This window comes from Bacillus rossius, chromosome 8, assembly GCF_032445375.1.
Source record: "Bacillus rossius redtenbacheri isolate Brsri chromosome 8, Brsri_v3, whole genome shotgun sequence".
Lineage (NCBI taxonomy): Eukaryota > Metazoa > Arthropoda > Insecta > Phasmatodea > Bacillidae > Bacillus > Bacillus rossius.
Genome location: NC_086336.1, coordinates 52,943,426 through 52,966,223, shown reverse-complemented (window position 1 = coordinate 52,966,223; position 22,798 = coordinate 52,943,426). Strand labels below are relative to the sequence as shown.

At 35.4% G+C, this 22,798-nt stretch overlaps 1 protein-coding gene across 6 annotated transcripts in view; it reads left to right on the top strand.

The window, feature by feature from the left end:
- Positions 1 to 22,798, top strand: part of LOC134534943 (integrator complex subunit 3) — a 36,352-nt gene that overhangs the window by 7,371 nt on the left and 6,183 nt on the right. For 5 of the 6 annotated variants that reach the window (XM_063373682.1, XM_063373683.1, XM_063373684.1 and 2 more), the window contains 10 exons: positions 743 to 888; positions 2,825 to 3,056; positions 4,304 to 4,383; positions 5,344 to 5,536; positions 6,858 to 7,073; positions 12,455 to 12,575; positions 15,927 to 16,073; positions 16,889 to 17,050; positions 18,091 to 18,181; positions 18,820 to 19,187. In XM_063373682.1, coding sequence (XP_063229752.1) covers positions 743 to 888; positions 2,825 to 3,056; positions 4,304 to 4,383; positions 5,344 to 5,536; positions 6,858 to 7,073; positions 12,455 to 12,575; positions 15,927 to 16,073; positions 16,889 to 17,050; positions 18,091 to 18,181; positions 18,820 to 19,187 — 1,756 coding nt within the window. The remainder of the gene's footprint in view (positions 1 to 742; positions 889 to 2,824; positions 3,057 to 4,303; positions 4,384 to 5,343; positions 5,537 to 6,857; positions 7,074 to 12,454; positions 12,576 to 15,926; positions 16,074 to 16,888; positions 17,051 to 18,090; positions 18,182 to 18,819; positions 19,188 to 22,798) is intronic. The other variant, XM_063373685.1, reaches the window with a different exon arrangement.

Genomic DNA, 22,798 nt, shown 5'->3' with positions numbered 1-22,798 from the left:
CAAAGAATTGTGAAATACTTCACTGTACATTCTAAAACACCAGAAAAAAAATCAGGGGATTTGAAATTGGTTAGGGAAAGTCAGGGACTTTACTTGAAATCCTGGGAAGTTATGTGAATTTCCCAGTGTAAAATGTCATTAACATTGAGCTCCTTAAATTTGTGATTTTAAACACTAAATAAAAAACTTACTTAGTTAATCCTTTTTTTTAAATAAAAATTATATATAATTGTTTCTGTCTCGCTTGCAATATTAATTTTTTGTTTGTATTTCAATTTTTTGCAATTATTTTTAATAAATAAATAGTTATATTTAAAAAGGAATTAAAAAAAAGGGAGAGAGGACGAGGCCAGCTTTGACTATGGTGGAGGCTGGATTTTTATCTCCCCTTCAGAAAATTGCATAATAGGTAAAAATGTTATAAAAAAAATAGTTGGATAAGTTTGAATTTTTGGGATAGTCAGGAAAATTTTAATTTTTTGAGAAAGACAGGGAAATTTGAATTTTGGGTTTTATTCAGAGAATTTGAATTGTTTGGGAAAGTAAGGGAAATTTGAAACATTTGGGAAAGTCTTAGAAAAAATATTTTTTTTTTTTAGGGAAAGTCAGGGAAATTGGAAATTGTTTTGAGAAAGTTGGGGAATTTTTATTGCAACTTTGTATTGACATCCTGTTACAGTGATCCGGACTAATCTGTTTTTGAGTAGTTGCTGGAATATTTTCACAGAGTTTGCCATTACAGGTGTGCTGCAGATTCTTCAGACCCGTACATCTCGACGATTCCTCCACTCACGTCTCACACCCGACATGGAGAAGAAACTAGCATTCCTAACTGCAAACGTTAGGTTCGGATATCACAAACGTTACCAGGAGTGGTTCCAGAGACAGGTATGACAAATTATGATGTGACAAAATTCCTGTGGAATTTTCAGTAAAAGCCCATGTGTGTCCAAGTAATTAGCTGTGAGATGAAACTGATGTCATTGGCTGCTGGTATACTAACTGAAAGACGGAGCAGTTTCTCGAAGCTCCTACCGGCACGAGAAATCCACGAAGTGGGAATGATGCAGTGCAGAATGTAATGATGGGACAGCCTGGGATACCTCAGGAGAATTGCTCGTGTAACAACTGTGGTTTATGTGAATAGTTTCTATTGGTACCTCCATGTCTTGCAGCTCAGTGGCTCTTGTAGCTTAACCTTTTCGCTTGGCTGTAATGACTGCAACCTCTTAGTGGGTGTGTTCCTAGTCACTGCAACTTTTTAGTGGATGGGCTCAATCTCAGTTACTGCAACCCTGATGCATGCAGTTTGGTTACATTCACAATGACTTCTTTTCCCGTGTTGGCTCTATGTAACCTTTGGTGGTTGCTACCCCAATGAGTGTAATTTTTTTTGTGTCACCATTAATAAACTATGTAATGCTATTTAATCATGCTAATATGTTTGCAAGATTTTTTCAACATCTTAATACCAAAATTTGTTTATATTTTACTGTTAAAATAATTAAAATACTGAATACTACATTCAGACAAACAATATAATGAGTATAGGACCTTTTAGTGAAAGTGGTTCAGTATTTCTAAATCTGAATCATGTGTATACTAACTAGTAGCATTTTTGAAGTTATAACTTTAGGCATGTTGGGGTAAAATTTTAGTATGCTGACGTATATATTTTATTTTGTAAACATGGGGAAATGTACCGAGCGTATCTGTGTGCCGAATAAAACTTAACATTTAGCAAGCTTTAATAGTTAATAAATAATCATAACTTAAAAAAATAACAATTTTTAAGCTAAGAAAATTGTTTGAATATACATACATGGCATTGAAGAATGTACCATTTTGTTGATTCTTTTTAATATTATGAACACTTCACTGTCTCAATTCATTTGTCAAACAAGAGATTGTTGTCCAAAAATTAAATGTATTGTGTATTGTATTAATTTTAAAATATTTTAGTATATTAAAAAGAAAAAAAAAATTAAACTTCACGTGAATGTACATATGTACACACAATTGTTTTTTTGTAGTTTCTTTGTGTATTTTATAGAATTTTTGTGGTCCCTTGTAATAAATATTAGTAGGGATGTGCGAGTACCAGATATTTTCGGGTACGGTTCTAATCCACATTTACCCGAACCTGGAATCGTTGTACGTACATGGATTCAAACAGTATTACGAATATTCACAAAAGTTATAAATTAATAATACGGCTCAAAAATACTAGCAGTGAAAAATAAAATTAGGCTACTATTACGTAAGTATTTATAATATGATGTATCAAAGAAATATATGTAAATTAAATAATTAACACAGTGAAATTAAAAGAATTTTGAGAGCTTAAACTATAATTACGAATTTCGTCGTATAGCAAACTATAAACTAAAAACAATTACATAGCTACAAGAAAAAAGTCTTGGCTATTTATTGGAGAAAAAAAGGTTTCGTTTGCTGAAACGTTTATAAAACTGAGATTTACCTGTGGTGTGCAGTTTATTACGTTTGAGTTGGAGAATCGAATATTTTTTGGTTTTCATATTTTAAAGTGTTTATTATTAATTAAGTTTACATAATTATAAACATTTAAATCTCAGTGTTAGAAAAAAGAGAACACACATTATTTTTAAATTAATCAGTTGTTTTTAATTATTCTGTGCTAAATATTTGGGATCGGATTCATATCTCAAATATTGCCAGGGATTCGAATCAAATTCAAACCGAACTGAAAATTAAGGATTCGCAATCCCTATTAAAATGTGTGTTGTGGATGAAGTAGTGTGGTACTTCGTATGTGTTGAGTCGAGTTGTGTGTGTGATGCAGTACCTGGCAACTCCAGAGTCGCAGTCCCTGAGGTGCGACCTCATCCGCTACATCGTGGGGGTGATACACCCGACGAACGAGCAGTTGGGCTCGGACATCACGCCACGGTGGGCCGTGATTGGCTGGCTGCTCACAACGTGCACCTCGGTTGCTGCCAGTGCAAACGCTAAGTTAGCACTGTTTTACGACTTCTTGTTCTTCGATGCGGAGAAGGACAACATCATGAATATAGGTGGGTGCAGCTGAAAAATATTGCATGTTGAATGCAGCTGTGTGATTTCCTTCTGATCAGCAGAGCTCTTATTTATTTGTGTTGTGGTTTTAAGCAGTAATATAACAAGAATTTTTAAAATAAATTTCTTTCTTGAAGTGCAAAGATTCATTCCACCAGATTTATTTTTGTGTCCTTTTTTGGAAAGTTTACAGATGAAATATTAAAAAAATAAAGTTAGGTAGAGCATACAGAATCCTGGTGTAAATTTTCTGGAAGGTACTGGCACTGTTTGATTGACGTCCGTTAAGTTTTTGTAAAGAAAGTGACAAAATTAACTGCAGCTAATTTTATTAAAATTTATAAAAGCACTTGCAATATTATCCATGCCCTGATGGAGCTAGATTTTATGAATTTTAACACTGATATTAAGTAATAAAGAAAAATTTATTAATTGATAATATGGCCCCTCTTAAATTTATTGTGGTGGTGGGAATACCGTCTCATTTTAAGTTAAAGAATATACAATTTCTTCTTTTAATGCTTTACTGAATTTGCAATAGTTTTTTTTCTTTGGTTATATTGAAAAAAGTAATTTATCAAGTGACTTTTTATATTGTCTAGCAAAGAAAATAATTTTAACTATTCCAGTTTTTATAGCATAATTCATACAGTAAAGTCCCGCTAATCCGGGCCCCGCTCTTCCAGACATCTGGTTAATTCAGGCGGGATTTAATCACAAAAAGATTTTGTTTTGTTAATCCTACATCAGTACATAGATTAAAATCTTGGTCTACTTATATAGGTATACTTATATTAAAACTAAAATTAAGCCATATAAAAATTTGTATTTGAGAAAAAAACATTGATTCAGACAGGGTCCGGTCTCATAAGGTGCAGATTAGCGAAACTTCACTGTAACACTATAGACTTATTTTTCATCCAACATTATACAAATATCTGTTTCACTGTTGCATGTGCCATTCATACAGTTTTCACTATTTTTTTAGAGCAGCGGTTCCCAAATTTTTTTTGGGACAAAGGACCCTATGATTTACGTTTCTTTTGGCGGAACCCCAATTCCTTCAAAGAAAGTTATTTGACAAAAATTGTGGCTATTTTATATGTCATTCATCCTGACTCACGTAACCCCAGGCTTCCGCGGAAGACCTTTCGGGAACCGCTGCTCTAGAGTACTAAATGCTTCAACTTGAGTTTTACGTGAATTTACATTAATTTTTAATTATATTTGTACGTATGTTTTTCAGAGCCAGCTATTCTTGTGATGTACAACTCCATGAGGTCTCATCCGTCTGTGACGGCCACGTTGCTTGACTTTTTGTGCAGAGTGAGTTGGTTGTTGAATATTTAATTATTGTCATCATCATCATCATCATCAACTGCATCCAGCCTTCACTCATTTAACTATGTGGTCTTTCTTGGGGTCTTCCTACTAGGTACAACTCCATCATTTTCCTATGCGGCCTCTTTTTTTTTACCATTCTCTCAACATGGCTATACCTTCTCATTCTTGTAAAATACTTAATATTCTTATAGTTAGAAATGAGGGTGGTAAGAGTTTTAATAGAAGGAAAATATTTATTAGAATTTTTTCATTTATTTTCAAAAGATTTAGGCTAAAAAAAATTTGTACCTTCTTTCTTAAAACCCACTTTACTCATTGAAAGATCAGTAGGTCTTAATGACTTTTTTGCGGTGCCCATCAAATTGTAAAGGTTTGGTGTGGCAAATTTTACTCGCAAAAATATTCCCGGTTTAATGATTCTATTATATTTCTTGCAATGTTAATAAGAATTTTTGGTGACTGGCTTTTGGAGGTGTTCAACATCGAAAGTGCCGTGCCGGGCCTGGAAACAGCCCGACCTTGGATGGAGAAATACTGTTTCCTGGTCACGGGATGGCAAAGCATGCTGTACTACTCTGGCACTAGCAAAGCCTATTGTGATGAGCTTGTGTGCACATATTAGTTGTACTATTATTACTCTTGCAGTCATAACATTTTATCACAGTAGCTTTTAAAATGAGAATGCTTGCTATTATTTTAACAATGTTTAACAGCTTTATATTTTTACTTAAATAATAGGACTGTAGCTATCTTTGTGAAATGTTACTAAACAAAGACGCCATTCTTGTGCGGCCATCGTCTTTGTACATTTGGTAAGATTTGTGCAGCTCTACCTTGAATAATATTCCAAGTATATGTGTGGTTGTATGAGTAGTTTTGTGCCAATGCATTAGTACCCAGTGACCTGATGAGATATTACATGGCTGGTGTTCCTGTACCCAGATCATTCCAAACTTCTGCCCGCCTCTAGCGGACAGTGTGCGGGCAGGCATCTTCACCTCTCTCAACCAGATCCTGGAGAAGCGCGTTCTGGCCTCTCTGAGCCCTCTGTTCGACAGCAAGACGCTGGACCGCGATCTCCGCACTAACGTTAGAGAGGTCTTCAAACAGTTCTGTGTTCCGCCCTCTTTCGAAGGTGAGTGTTTGTCAAATCCTTCTTCTACCTGCAATCTCACCTTAATAATTTCAAGTTCGTTTGGATAATGAAGTCCCAAATTTCATACCAACCTATAGAACAGCAGCAATTTGGCATTTTGATTGTCCTTGTAAACTTATACAACGAAAGGACTATAATCCAGCACGTTTGGGACCACTACCTTGTCGGATTAGCAATTTTTGTGGTATTACATAATGCCAATTTAGTTTTAACGGGAATACCAAGTGTGAAATTGTGAAATGTTACCTGCTGGAAAACTACTGAAACGGAAAATGACAGTTATGATAAACTCTTTAACAAACTAAATACACTGGAAACGCAGTAATTCAATCTGGTGAGCAGCTCAGTTGGTGTTGGATTGCAGAATATGTCGGATTAAAGGCCTTTCACTGAAAAAAACTTCAACGAGCAAAATATATTTTGGTAGAACAAAAGTACAGTAAGTCCTCAATTAAGAGACAGGTTACTGTTCACAATGCACAGTGTTTCATCGGCTGTCTGGCAACTACCTACATTCGTTAATATCCACCAGTTGCAAGGCTGTGAAATGAAAAAAAAATAACGTCTGCAATTATCCAGCGACCGTGGTACGGTGATGGCAACAGCACTGACCCACGGCGTGCGAGGGTAAACAAAGCTCTTCAAATTGCTGTAAGAATATTTTCAACCTTGTCGGTGGATTCACAGACACATTTACACTGTCCGGCAACTCAGCAAACAACCTGCACTGATTCTATAGTCGTAACGGGATGCAAGTGCCGGTGGAAGGGGTGAGTTAGCTGTCATTTTCTTTGCACACGCCTCGTAAGTATTAGTGCCGGCATCTGGCCCTGTTTTACAGGCATAGAAGAAAAGATAACACAGACGTACTTTCAAAATAGTTGTCATCCCTCGATAACCATTGTGCATGCATGCATGATATATTCAGTGTGTAAGCAGTGCAGCGGTTGGATGCGAGTGTATCTACAGGCTATTAAAGGCAACAAAATTTAAGTGTCCGTTATATCAAATGTCCGTTAAGCAAGGTCCCTTAATCGAGCACTTACTGTACCTATAAAAAGTTAAATTTAAAACTACGAATTTCCTTTGTACTCTTTTTAATATTTTACAATTTTGGCCAGTCTATGATACATGTAAAAAAAGTTGTGTTCACAAGATTGAAGATAGTAACTGTAAATTTTTGTGTTTCAGTTTTAAGAAATAGAAACAATTTAAAATTTATTTTATTAAAATAAAGTTTGTTAGTAAGTGGAAATGGTAATATTTTACTACATATTAAGAGATATTTTTACTATTGCAGGCAAAGTGGATGAATTTTCGCCAAGCTCACTGCCTGTGGCTAGCATCAAAGATGATGTAATTGTGATGGAGAACCACAGTATGTCGACCAATCACACTTCTGTCATGGAATCTGAGCCAACATTCAGTGATGACGAGGAGGACAGACATGTTATAGTTGAAGACGAGAACCCAGATGAAGACGATGACGATGACATTCCTCTAGGTGATAGAACAAGTCAGTTTGTAACCTTGTGTACATATTTTCTTAACTCTGGTTTTGTGTGTTGTGTGGTGTGGTGTAACAGCATGATTGTGATTGTGTCTTGTCTGCTGTATTTGCCTGAAAGTAAAAGTGACAGTCATTTTGCAAAAAATATTATAGGTCTTTCATAATTTTATATAAATTATAATTTTCAATTTGACCCATTGTTGGCTCTCTGCGACTCGCGAGTGAGAGACAAGCTAACAACTGGCTGGAGTTTTACTAAATTTAAATAATTAAAAATAATTTTAAATAAATTAAAATTTCCCCCAAAATTTATTTTACGAAATTCTCCCAGATAATAAAATTTAAATGTAGAGCTACAATAAAAACTAGTTAGTACATTAACATAATATATTTCCTTCAGAATATCATTAATAGGTTTCGCAAACACAACTTTTAACAGTGAGCTGAAACTCTTAAAAAATGGATGGCACAGCATAAATCAGAATATCAACTATACATACTTAAAATACTATAAATTAAAATGCTAAAAAATAAAATATCAGAAACTATAAATTAATGATTAAACATGACTAAGCCTTGCATGGACCATAGCTTAAATATTAATGCAAACCAAACCAAAGTCCTAGTTGACTTAAAACAAATAAATTCTTAAAGTTCACCACCAGAGTTTATCTCGAGCTTGGAATTTTCATCACTTTTAAAAAAGCAAAAATAAATATCCATTAAAACTGTTGGGGCTTCGCTATAAAATTGTAGTTTAATGGCCATATTTCCCAAATGTTGCATTTAAAATCCAAATGCTAGCAAAAACCAATTAACACTAGTTCACTTTGATTATCACCATTTTACACCACTTGCAGGGCATGTGTATTCTATAACGCCTTTTTGCATAGCTGCCGACCAAAAGGATAACTTTGGTGATAAACCAGCTCAAATATGTCCAACACTGAAGGCTCGCTAAAAGGGGAGGCTTCATTAAGATTTGCAATATAGATATCTTCAAAAAATAAAGTCGGGCTCGTTTTCACTTAATTGTAAATCCGCAGCGGGCGTGTAAAGTGACCTGAAACTGATAAGCCGCACCTCCAGAATACTGGATACTGAAATCACAGGTGCAGAAATCCACGATCGCCAAGCTGACAACCGCCATTCACCAGTCCGCCAAAGCCGATATCCAGCGTACTGTTTCTCAAACCCCGACAGCCGTTAGAATGTAGCGGTGAACCTCATCACTCTAATGAGCAGGTGTTGTCTAACGTCATGCGTATGTGCATGCTGCAGATATATTCCCACACATGACGTGAGTTTTGCATGCAACTGTTTTGCGACTTCCCCAAACACATGGTAGAGTCTCAAGTACTCAAAATAAATTTTATTATTAGTTTAACCTTTAAAATAAATTAATGCATATAAAAATTTGTGGAATAATAATGTTATTTAAACAAATTAATAAATACATATTATGTTAATTACAAAGTAATAAAATTAATTTCTAAAATTATTTACACAAAAAGCATTTCAAAACCATGTAAATATTTAAATAATCTCTCTCGTAATAGTTGACAGGAAAATTTATTAGCAGCAGAAAATGGGTGTAAGTGAGCACTGGTCACACAATCTATTTTGTACATTGTCAAACAGGTAAAACTTTTTTGTTGTCTTGTGGTTGATTCAATTTACAAATAAAACCTTTACTGAGTATTAATTTTTCGTTCTATTTTTCTGTCATCAGATTATTATTAAATCTGTAAGGTAAGGTAAATGTTATAAAAAAATTTCAATTAAAAAAGTGGCTTTGATTTTACTTTGGCAAATACACACTAGATAAATACTGTATCTCACTTAGCCAGTAGTACTATGTAGAATGGTGTGGGGGTAAGTGTGCTGTAAAATATGGTACTTTTAAATTTTGTGTTGCGTGTTTTGTGGTTGGGCATACTAACCATTTTGCATGTTTACCATATTTACTTAGGACATTTTATTAGCTGCAAAATAATGTAGAATTGGGGGGGGGGGGGATAGGTACACTTAGGAGTTGCTTGATTCCAGCTAGTTTAAATTTGCAGTAAGTTGAATTCAATTCAAGCTCTTAATTTATTTACCAGTCAATTTTTATTTTACAGTAATTAACTTTTGGAAGGTCATGGTTGTACAAATTTGTCCGTTTCTCAAATGTACCGAAGTTTTGTGAAATCTGTAATAACAAAGCAAGATTGATGTATGTTAATGTACTGCAATTGCAAACATGCCTTCAGTTGTCCAATTTTATCTTGAAATTTGCATGTAGTGTGTCGCTTGCGTTAGCACTCATATGTTTGTACAATCCATTTCTTTTTGAATGAGATTTTGTTCATGTATATTAATATTATTTTTGCTCTGAATATTGCTTGAAACGTTGGCAGTAGTTTCATTACTATTATGTTTGAGGTAGTATTAAAAAGGCAGCAGTAATTCATCAAGAAAAATTCAAAAAGCTGATGTGAAAACATTGGTTTTACGATAAAAACACATATCATACTAGTTACATTACTTATTTGATATAAAATATAAAAATTAATTAATTTTACTAAGCAGTTGTTTATGACTTTATAAAAAAAATTTTTAGAATACAATGACTCCATTCATTTAAATTTCATATAAAATTAAATATTAGTTTCATTTTGTGAACTTAATTAAAATTTTCTTATTTTCAAATTTTTTTTCATAATGTTCATTTCACTACAAGTTTTGGAAGTAAAAATATATAGTATTTTTACAAATATTTAGCAGTAATAGAGTTGAAAAATATAATTTGATAACGTGTGAGAATGCAGTTTTAAAAATCTCACTTGGGTATGAGGTCAAGTTGAATTTATTGGACTTGCATTAATTCTGCTGGATTTTTGATACTTGCGATATCACAAATTTCGTAGCGTAACTTTAATTATTACTTTGAATTACCAGTAGTATATATTGAAAATCTTTGTTAAACCTCTTGCTTTTTTATTTTACTGCCTTCTACACAAATTTTTCATGGCCCCTATTCATTTATGTCAGTAATAAATTTACTACCTGTTTTTAAATTTTCTTGCCTTTTTTTTTTTCATTATCAATATTTATTCATAGTCCCATGGAAAGTTCACGTAAGAGATTTTGTTGCATGTGCTTGTTACAATTTTTCATGTGTTTGTGAAGTAAATATTGTAAGTTTTGATGCATTTAACATTGAATAAAGTAAATTTGAGGGTAAAAACTTTTATACAATAGAAAATATGTTTTTTCCCCCCGTTAAATACTTGTATTTGTTGCAAGTTTTACCAGTGGTGGACCTAGGAGTGAGGGGGGGGGGAAAAAGGGTGGTATCATCTTTCCCTCTTCCCCCCTTTCAATTTCTTTAGAAAGTCTAAAAAAATCTAACATTGCACCAACAAAAGGAAAGAATTTGAAAGTAAACAGCAGGAAAAAATGTTCTACCCCCACCAGCACCAAAATGAAGTTCTGCGTATGGTCCTGAGTTTCACTTTAATTATATGAGATAGTAACTTTATTGTCATGTTAATCCAACATATTGTCACAAAGATAAAGCTGTGCACATCATCGCAAATAAAAAAAAAGTTGAAACGAGATATTAGACATACCACTGGCCAGTTGTAGCAAGATGGCTTCTTCAGTGGCAGGCAGATAATTCTGAGTGCTGCTAGTTCTGTTACTAGTGATAATATTACTAATATTATCAGGACCCACATAATAAGTTTTTGTGTAAAGAATTTGTGATATGCATCTAACCAGGAAAATGCATGTAATTACCTAATATATTTATGTCAAAAAAAAAAAAAGAAGTTAGTATCAAAAAAGCATAATTTTACGTCAACGGTTCTTCGACACTTACTATGACACACAAAACAAAGCAACAGTCATATCTTACTGCAGGCAGGATGTTCAGATTGGTGAGCTCGTTTATTTAGTTTACTGTGGCAGTTAGATTAGGGATTGAAGTACTATAATAGTATATATACCATACCATAATAGTAATGTATGTTTGCTGCTGCATGTGTCAAAATTTCACTGCTTGCAATTATGGACTGGCCCATGCATATGTGTTTAATGCATTAAGAACAAGCAAATTGACAATGAGAAATTGTGTAGCACTCTCAAAATTGATGAGTTTCTTGCTAAAGGTGTTGATGTTTGACTACATGTACTTAACCATTAATCTTTACCTAAAGACAACTGGCTGTTTTGTAAAATTGTTATTCACTCTATAAATTCACATACGCTGTGATGGATATAGTTTTACCTTCCGATTTACTTTTTATCGCCTTTGCTTTTTGTAGTTTGTTCTTAATTCGCCTTTAACAAAACTAATGCTAACTTACAATTAATTGTTTCTTATTTTATGTGCACTGAATTTCTAAGCTTATCTGGAATTTAGGTTGCATAGAGCCAATGTTGTTGGTTTTTTTTTTTAATGTGGGTTTGTGTTTAATTTTTACATTAAGTTTTTGAATATTGTTATTATCTATTTAGTTTTTAAACTTTTTAATACAGTTTGATTTTCTATGAAATGTGCCTTTCTATGCCTAATCCCCTATGCTTCTGTTTCATTTATTAGATATTCCTACTTGTCTAAACAATAGGGTTGGCTTCTTAAACAGCCTTGAATTTCTAAGCTTAATTCTTCTTCCTGGGGGAAAATAATTATATGCTGATGTACACAGCTTTTGTGTTACTTTGTGTGTACGTTTACCTTCCGTGGTATGTGCGGTCTTTCTTTGTGCTTGGTATGGTTTTAGTAGCAGCTAGGCTTCTGCGAATCCTGATTTTATTTGAATCATTTTCAAATTGAATATGAAATATATTAAATATTTTTATAATAAAATTAAAACTACAGTAAAACTTTTCATTTTAGTCTTGACAGCAGTAGAAGATAATTTCACGAAAAATGGATATAGTAAAATAAACCATGTATCGAGCCGTAATATTGTAAACTTGGAAGTTTGAAAATTTTTGATCCAACTGATTAAATACATAAAAAATAATTTTAACCATAATCACTTTTTATGTGTTATGTTCAAAAGCATCTGTGTACTAAGTTGCGCAAAAAAAAATCGAAATATGTGACATTTGAGCATGAATACTGCAATGTTACAAATAGCTAACCTTAAGAAACAAAAAACTTTATATTTTAGTCTAACGACCGAAAACTTTACTCTGCCTCAGCTACGGTCTTAAATTTTTCGCGGGGATAAACATAGCAGGCTTTAAAATATCTGTTGGAAACAAAGTATAATATATTTGATTGAGAACGTGCGGAGTGGTCGCGGAAGCCTGGCGGCGGCACGCTGGCTGGTGCGGGGGACGGCGCAGTGAGGACTCGCAATGCCGAGTGTAATGTGACGGTGTTGCAGCCAAGGTGCGCCTCAAGGACAAGCCTGTGTCGGACTGCGAGGCCAGCGTGGCAGACCAGCTGGAAGGGGAGCTGCGCAAGGCCGTGCAGGAGCTACACCTGGAGAAGGACAACGAGGCGAGGTAATGCTCTGCCCCCGAGCCCCGTGGTCGCGGGCTCTCCGGTGCGAGTTGCAGCAGAGCCCGTGTTTGTGGAGAAGGGAAAGAAAAAAGAAATTGGACGATGGTTTAACGTGAAAACGTCATGACAAAACATTGATGAAATGATTGCATACTTTTATGAATAAAATGGAATAATTTTTATTGAATTATCACTATTTTGTATGGATTCAAAGGAGGAGTGAAATGAAATCGACAATTTAATTGATAAATTTACTTTTATTTGCACTCATTAATTCAAATATGTTTATTACTTTAACAAACAGATTATTTTAACTGTAACTTTTGTACATGTTTGCTATTTAACTTCTTCCAATCTGTGTTATTCTGTTAAGGATAGGATGATGATCAGAAAAGTAGGAAACAAATGGGAGTGTTTCAAGGATGATGTGCCTCGAAAAAGTCAAATCGATTGTTGTTCCAATTGAGAGGAGGAGAGATAGATGCGGCGCAAGCGTACAATGAGCGTAACGGGACACAGCATAATGGGACAATATGCGTTACGGGACACTTTTTCATACGTGCAGCCGGCGTTCATCAATTTATTAGACGTCACATCAAAAACTTAACAGCAGTTTCACGTATATTATTTTACTTGCATTTTTATTCTTTTATATTTAAACTCATATTTTGGTTCAGTTTAGTTATAAAAATTTTTATCTTGGGGTCCGTTTACGTGCGGTTTGAAACAAGAAAGCTGTGGTCTATAAAACTGAGGTTTGCCCAGATTTTCTCTTTAGTTTTAATTCTTTTTAAGCTCGGTTTGGGTCATACATACCTTTTGTACTCTAAAAAGTAATGTTTTGAACGTTTGGTTTGTCCTAAATTCATATGTAATCAATCATCAATTAGTCAGTTACATATGGAAAACAGTTAGTGTATGCTAAAGTGCAGTTATAATACAACTCACAGAACAAACACTGAACAAAAACTAAGGTATCGGAGGAGTTATTGGAGGTATTTTAAAAATAGGTTTTTAGGTTGTTTGGCTTCTGGGTTGTAGCCATGTCCAAGACGAATATATCACCGACGTTTCGGTCAACATTGCAGTCGCTATCATCAGGGTAGAGTTACCTACTGAGGTTATTATAAGTTCTACTGCCTTTTAATACTCTCGCCTGAGAGGGGAATACATATTTCCTGATTGGTTGCAAACATAGACTTCCTTTCGTCTGGTTGGCCTGTTGGTTTGGCCAATCGGAGCTGGGTTTTTGTGATTAGCTGGGGTGCATTCAAATCAGTGGCGTCTTCTCTTCTGATTGTTTGGGTTGTTTGGCCAACCAGAAGCAACCTGTCTTTTGTTAGATGCAGAGCTAGGTTTTGATGTTTTCTGAAGAGTGGATTCCATTTTCTGTTTAATTTGTAGCCATCTTCTTTATTTATGTGTGCTGAGTGTTTTAATATTTCTATTGATTCTCACATGTATCTTTTCTTGTATTATCGGATGTTGGCTGTAGAACCGTGCACTGGTCTGAAAATCGTACTGGTGCTGGTAGTGTTTCACTTACGAACAACTTGCAGGACTGTTACGATCCACCGCTCTCCGGGACACGGAGTACGCTGACAAATTCTTTCTGTAATTACGTGTGATATTGTAATTAATTGTGGTTTCCTATTGAATATAATATCATTACTAAGTATAGTTTATCGAAAGGGAAAAATATGTGTTTTAGTGGTTGTGTGAACAATCTTTCAAAATATTGTCAACATGTTCAGTTGATAGTTAGTGTAAAATGTAATTGCACCTTTACACATGAATTTGATCACTGGCAATGCTGTAAGTAGTTTTCACTTCTACAGCTGTTAATTTTCCATAATTAATGTGGTGTTACAACAATGACCCCTTTGTTTGGGGAAGCTTGTTTTATTTCCTGAAAAACCCTTTGGCAGCCATGACCTAATCACCACATTCTAATAGACAATAATCCACAATTATTTGTAATGAATATATCACGTGATCTCCACCAAAGCATTTAGAAAAAACAAATTCATAACCAATAGTTTCATTAATGTCTTGTTTGTATAGCAACTTAGTATTTTGTTATAGAATCACTCATAGAACTTTCATAATCTACTATACTTATATGTATTTACTGTTTTTTACCCTTTTGCGGCTCTTTCACACATCTTGAAAGCGACCAGTGATGCAGCCTTCTTTTAATATTTGTTAAAAAATATACTTGGTACATTTTCAGGATTTTTGGGTTGTCTGAGCTTTTGTGTCGAATGAAATTAACACTATATTTTTGATGCAGATCAGTTTTAGCTAGGTTAGGAAAAAAAATTGTAATAACCTCAGTAGGTAACTCTACCCGGATGATGGCGACTGCGACTTTGACCGAAACGTCTGTGATATATTCGCCTTGGACGTGGCTACAACCTAGAAGCCAAGCAATTTCAGACAATGGCCGCGAAAGCCTGCTATCTATATTAATATGTTCTTAGCTTCCATTTTTTTACTATTTGTTTGTTATATGTGATAGACTGATAGTTTTAATAATACATATACCTTTATTGAATTACTTTGACATTTTTGATGCAAAATCTTAAAAATTATCAACTTAGGCACTGTTTAACTACAAGTAAATATGAATTGAAATCTTTACCTAATAAATAAGTAATGTGCAATTTTTAATAAATTTCCTTTAGGCTTAGAAGAATAATATTATGTATTAAAGATATTTATAAAAAAATTATTATTATTTTTTTATTAATATAGTGAGCCCATTCATTTTAAATGCTAATTTTAGTATCTGGTATTGTTGATGGTATCGAAACTTTGGTATAGGAAAAACTCTACAAAAATTATAGCTGTGGAATATATTTTAAGGTATTAAAATGTACGGTATTCAGTGACAGATATGCCCCCTGTTTGTAGAATAAAAGAAGTGACTAAAGGAAAAAAAACCCATTAAAAATCAACAAATCAATAAAGTTTTGCATTATGAATAACACCAAAGAAAAACTTAAAAAACTTTCAAGTGCATGGTGTTCTGGCTAGTATTTATATAGGGCTGTTTACAGTTGGGCTGTGATTGGTGTAATAAATTAAAATTTTACCTCGCAAACAAATTTACCAAATAAATAAATAGGTATATTTCTTGCAACTTTGTGAGAAACATGTATACTACGTATTTGCTTTTAGCCATTATGTGTAGCACATAGATGCTAGATGAATCTATTATACATAAATGTTAATGTTTATTTTTGTGGTGTTATTATATTATTATTACCAGCATTACGTGTTTAAATACTACATATTTAGTGTGTAAGAGAAGTGAGTGTTGCAACTCCGTGACACTGTGCTGTGCGCAGGTGCCAGGCGATGGAGCGGTTGGTCCAGCAGGTGATTCAGGAGGAGGAAATGGACACAGATCTGATATCCACGCTGGGGTCCTGCCTGTGCTCTGTCCTGGAGGAACAGTTCGATATGCCGGTGTTCCCCACGGAGCCCAGTGACGAGTTAGTGCATCTCCTCTTCTCTCGCGTTGTTCACCAGCTTTTAACAACCTTGGTCGCTCTTGCATTGCCGTCAACAGTATCTCCGTGTACAAGTTATGCGTGGCAACTTTCAGCCGTGGACGTTTTACGTCAGAATATTCCAGTTTTTGGGTGTTGCTTAAGACAAATATTTCAGTATTTTGTAAGTCTTAAAAAAGTGTACTTATCTTGTACCTAATGTATTTTTATATTGTTTTACTTTGTATGCTGCCATTTAATTAGTGATCACGTGTAGGGAATAAGTATTACCTTTAGCATTAAATATTAGTGGATCAGTATTCACACAAAAAAATAGTTTTTTGTTCTAAAACAAAACAGTTATGTTGCATACTTAGTTTTTTACCATTTAATTAATCAACACTTGAAGCTAAGCAAACATAAGATGGCTAATAACCTACATACCTTAATTAAAACAGTGTTTCATCCAATATTCTTGAATCTGAAAGATTGTGGGAATTGTTCAAACATAATGGAAAGTTATTCCTCGACCAAATACTGTAAGTGGTCAATATTTCTTTGTGTCAGTTCTCACTTACTTGATGACTTTTGCTAAACTGTTATTTTGTTTTCAGGATTTAAAATAAATAATTAAGATTTTGTGAAAGTTTTGTGGCTTGAGAATTGCAAAAATCAGTTCTCTGTAGTTGTCTGTTACTGCATGTCCAATGAGAGTGTACCGGTGGTTATAACACGGACGTACTGGTTTAAGAAAGTTCCGTTCATGTACCACGGTCACCGGGAGAGCACTGCTGGCAACCGGTGCGGGGTGTCCCCAGGGCCATAGAGGACAGCATAGGCCGGCCGCTGTTCGTGATGTTCCGCAACGTGGTGCAGTTGCCGGAGGACTCCCGGAGGATGGTCCTGTTGAACCTGCTGGCGGAGATGATGTCCCATCGGCCCAGCATCGGCTACTTGCTCCTGTACTTCCTCAAGGCCTGGTTGGTCCCCTCCCGAGTACACCGTAGTTCGCTAGTTCGTTATCGGGGGCATTTTGTTTGTTTTGCGAAAAGATCTCGATACTAGCTGTGTGAGAAAGCACTGAAGCATCTTTCGTGTTTCGTGATTCCTTGAGTTTCGGGCACACTCATACTGTCAGCACACGAATCACAGCGATTCTTTGCCCAGTTACAAGAAGATAAAGCTGACAGGTAGATACCTTATTGCGGTCTGATGAGTGTTCATATTTTTTCATGAAAAATACCTGCACCTATACATTTTTTTTCCACAGGGTCTTTAATAGCAAATAATTGTTTATAAAAAAATTCAGTAGGTGTTTGATTTCATATTTTATTGTTTGTTTTTTTCATCATTATTAATAGCAAAGTTACTACTTAGCTCTTTCATAACAAATGCTTTCGTAAGATACCTATGTGAATTATCTGTCAAACCCATTGTTCATGCATTAGCTATCATTTTTATAACAATTTATTATTTTGCACTTGGCTACATAGTGCATTATTTTTCTGTGGCTCAAGTTTCCCTGGAATAAATTATTTACAGTAACATTTTCATTCATGTAAATTTACTATAAATTATTTTAAAATTTCCTGAAGTGAATATGTGACCAGAATAAATAGCATATCTAAGTAAATTTTCAATGAGTTTTTTTTTGTGGAAAATTTCCTTTCCTCCTTTATGAGCATGATGTTATTTCTTATTGTCTAATTAAAAATATATGGGTTTTTGTTTAGGTTGTCTAATATTCTTGTAAAAGTGGTGCATCATTATGTAATAGAAGTATTTACATTTTATAATTTATTCAGTGTGATAAAGTTGGTGCACGACAGTGGATTGTTTACTAGTATATTTATATAAAAGCTTATAATTTTCAAATGTGAATTAGAAGTGTTTGAATTTTTAAATTTACTTTATTTACTCCAATATTTTTCCTCGAATCTTTCAAATGCTAGAGATTTGGTGGGATTCTAGGATTCGACCGGCCCTTCCCTGTTGTTAACAAAAATTATCATTATTGCAGCAAACTGTCGGAAGCCAAGCCATCCGTGTACATGGACTTCTGCCAGTCCATGGACAAGAAGCTTGACAGTTGTCTCCTCAGTGATCTCGAGGTGAGTTGTTGCTCGTATGTTTCATCTTACGTGCTGTAGCGTATCAAATGACTGCTTTCAAATTGAGACAACGGTCATGTGTGGGCAGCGCTGGCTCCAGGAGCTCGTGAAGGGGAAATTTGTGATCGGAAAATAATGTCTTTTGTAGTCATTTTACCCAGTGTAAGTTACAGTCAGGCGGGGAGAGGGTTGGTCTTCAGTCCTTCAAACTCCCCTTGCATTTGCTGTTGTGTGGTTGACTGTGCAGCTATGTACTTGGGTGAATGAAAGTATTGTGGTACAACCAGTTAAATGTTGGGCTTGCACCCTGGAGAAATCATTTGAGTTATCCTTCCTGATTTGTGTTTCCCGAAATCACTCGAGATAAATGTCGGGATGTTCCTTTACCATAGGCCATGGCCAATTACTTTTGCAGTTACATGGATATTTCATTTTTAAAAAAATGTACTCAATCTTATGTATACTTAATGTGTACTTCACCTTTTCACAAGAGCATTATGTAACCAGACAAGAACAAACTCCTGCCAACCTCCCAAACACGAAAATCTTGGCTTTAAAGTAAAAATCCTGTCCGTGTGTTCCCTGGTAGGCGAGGGGGACTGTAAGTTAGGCAGGCGGGGTGTGCTGGGTTGTTACAGCTGTGCAACGAGGACGACACGAGCCTATTCTGCTGGCTGCTGCCCGACGTGTACGCCCAGTTCTCCCAGGTGGCCATCGGGCACGTGCAGCTGCTGCACCTGGTGGTGTCCACGGTGTGCCCCGCCCGCCTGCAGAACCTCGTCTGCTACATCCTGCAGGGCCGGCTCGTCATGTTCCGGCCCGACTCGTTCCGCGCCTTGCTCTCAGCCAGCCTGCGCTGGGAGACCTTCGAGCAGTACTGCCTGTGGCAGCTGGTCGCGGCCCACGGCATCCCCATCGACTACGTGCTGCCCATCCTGCCCATCCTGCAGTTCGACGGCCACGCCGAGGCCCTCACCGCCATCCTGCTCATGCTCAAGCAGGAGAGGTAGCGTGGTCTCTCTTTCTCTCTCTCTCTCTCTCTCTTCCCCCTTTGTAATCGTGGGCCTTTTTGGTGTTCAAGAAGTTATAAGAATATGTATTTGAAATGGTTTGAAAAGGATGAAATAGTTAATTGATCAAACTAATAGTGATGTGTCCATTGTACTTTTTTTTCCCCCCCCCCCCATTTTTCGGTTCATTTCCAGTTCTTAAAAAATTGGTTCTTGGTTCTACATTACCACCACTAAATTTCCAGTTGCACCAAAGGTACAATTGGCCTTTGATAGATAGCATGTTTATTTGTTCAATATGACTTGTTAGCACCCCATATTACCATAATTTTGCCACAAACAAGTCACCTTGCACCGAGGTTTTCACGCTCCAGACCTCCCAGCTAGCTCAACAGTTGGCCTAGAGTGCACATACCGTGTTTTCTCGCATAATCGTCACAGATTTTATTCTAAAATCAAGTTTGAAAAGTAGGGGTGCGACCATTGTGCGGAAAAATTTTTTTTGTTAGGTAAAGTTATTCATAAAAACCAAAACCCGTTCATGGAAAGTACGTTTATTTTAAAAAAGGTGTAGTATACCAGAGCACGCCAAACAATCTATATTAATAATTCCTTAAACAAAAACCTTTCTTCAACTTTAAATAGAAAAACCAAAACTCTAATGCGAACGCAAGCCACTAGAATCTGACGTGAACTAACGTGTCGTAGTAAACACTTGCCACGAAAGAATCCAGGCTATCAAATGTAGTTAACTCGGCACCTGACAGAGAGTGCGCATTGCATCCAATCAGTGAGATATCGATATTCGACTACGTGCGCGCGCTCTATACGGGAAGCGACATAACCAAACATGAATGATGCGCTGGCTACATGTTTATAAGCGGTACACCACGGCGACGTAGGCGGTCAGATAAAGGAAATATAGTTTAAAAACGTCTTTAAAAGAAAAATTTACACGTCAGACAACTTTGTATTTCCGTTTATTATTAAATAAATAAGTGGTAATGACCGAAATTAATTTTTAGATTACACCTACACCGCGGCGACGCAGACCATCAGATAAAGGAAATAACTTTTAAAAACGTCTTTACAAGAAAATTTACACCCAAAACAATGTCGTATTTTTCCGTTAATTTATTAAGTAAGTGGTAATGACCGAATAAATATTAGATTTCTACTTTAAAATACATTGTTTTATACGGAAAAAATACCTACACAAAGCATTCGGCATCTACTAGCGGGACCAAAAACATCATGCGATCTTTACGCAAGAAGTTTTTTTATCCCAATTTTGACAGCCTAAAATATGGTTGCGACGATTACGCACATGCGACGATTCTGCGATAAAACACGGTAATTAAAACAAAACTTGAAGAAATTTTTTTGGGTGCCAAGAATAATTTAAGTTCCATAGAATATTACTTACTGAGGTTAAGTTTATTTACCTTGAAAATTGCCTTGCATAAATAAAAGAATACACGATTAAAGCTTGTCTATTAATTTTTCTCTGCCAAACACAGAACATAACCGCCATTTTGCGAGACAGAAACATTTACATTCCGAAAAAAAACTCAAAACATGCAGTCCAACGAAACTTCTCAAACAAATCGGTTCATCACTTGAACATGATATTTTACCCACAGTTCATTATCAAAAATCTCGCGATTCCTTGCAATGCACGGTTCAAATAGCTGACAGACCTCTGTCTGCTCGGCGTGGCCACCAAGTTTACAAAACAGCTCCAACTGGGCCTACACTGCTGCCTGTGGTGGAAAACTTCTTCCAAAATTAAAGGTTAATAAACAGCGCGGCCCGGACCACAGGCATGAAATTCTTCTCAACTCTACATAATATCTTAACTTTGGCAAGCCGATCCGCATGCTTCTACTCTTGCAGATACCCAAGCAATGACTTAGGCTACATGACCACCTGCAACCATGCAGGGAACCAGCAGTCTTGTGATTTCAACAACCAATCACATGGGCGTAAAACTTCGAAACTTTGTTGATTTTCCCAGCATAAGAATTACATACAGAATGCACCAGAAAGTATCTGTACTAATAAAAAGGTCTAAAAAATTGGTGTCGCTGATTTGCATATCTGTCTCGCTTCCTTCCTTTTTATTATCACAATACACAATGTTCTAGGAACATCCATATCCTTTAAAATAAATCCAAACGTAGAATAATACGTGTCTGTCCAAGTCAGTCAGTGACCTGTTGTTGTTTGCCCACAGGGGCTAATTTTCAGTGTCAATTAAATACTTGACTAAAGACTTGGGCTTAGCTTTTTAGATTGACACCCTAATGATTCAATATTGTTGTTTTGTTACCTATCTACTTTTGTTTACTTAACAGTGCCCCCCACATCTTTAATAATCAAAAATCATTTGAAAATCGATGAACATATTTTATTTAACTTGTAAAGAGTTTGTTTTGTTATGTTTTTTTTTTTATTTTTAATTTTTTGAGTTTTGTATCATGTAAATATTATGGTATTTAGTAATACTTTTAATGATTGAAGTGACACTTCTTTCAAATGGCATGTACCTAATAACCTTTTTTGGTTCCCAGAAATAAGGCCAATACCAAATTTCACCATGCGACCATTCTTGCCTGGAAAGTCAGGGAAAGTTGCTGATTTCAGTAGAGCTGTGCCGATTCACAATACGCTTGTTAATTTTCGGCCGATATTACTGAAAAATAAAAGTGTTTGTCATAAGCTAAAAACCAACTATTACCCTTTGCGCTTTTCGTGCGACTACATACTTTAAACATAATTTTATTATCTACGTATGCTAGGCGTACATATAAAACTTAATCATTCTGTGTATTAATAACGTTCTTGAGTCTAATAAATCATAAATAAATATGTCATCATCACGGTGAGGTTAGGTAAGAACAAATAAGTGATTTTTTTAGAGCCTGGCTGCCACTATAAGCAACGGAATATACCAACTGCCCGAACTGCAAATAAATGTTTGTTATATCGTGATGGAGACATTTTTTCGTTAACTTACAAGTTTTTAAAATTGAATATAAAAAAAATAATATATGGCAGTGGTTCCCAAAAAAATAACATAATAATATAGGGCTGGGGTTCCATGGCAGGGTCACAGAGGTTCCGTGAGTCAGGACGAATGTCATGTAACGTAAGCACAATTATTTTCAAATAACTTTCTTTGGAGTTGGGGTTCCACCAAAAGAAAAGGCGATCATAGGGTTCCCTGGCTGAAAAAATTGAGAACCACTGATATTGGGCTTCACGTAACGTTAATTACTTTTACTGTTTCCGTGCAAAGCTACCACATGAACGAATTTCCATATAAATGTTTAGTACCATGAATTTTATCCGCCACATGCGTTAAGTTGGTATTGAAAGTCCCATTCTTTCATAGTAAACATTTACAAAGTCTTGCAATCTTGCACATTTTAAATTCTTTATTTAAACTTTGTATTTCATGATTCAATATATTTAATAGTTAATTATTTTAAAATTATCTTATGTTACATAATTACATATTAAGTTTTTATATTTTCTAGCCTCCCTTAGTAAATTCATTTTTCATAAAGGGTGAATTGGCAACAGTTGTGTCGGCATATCTGCA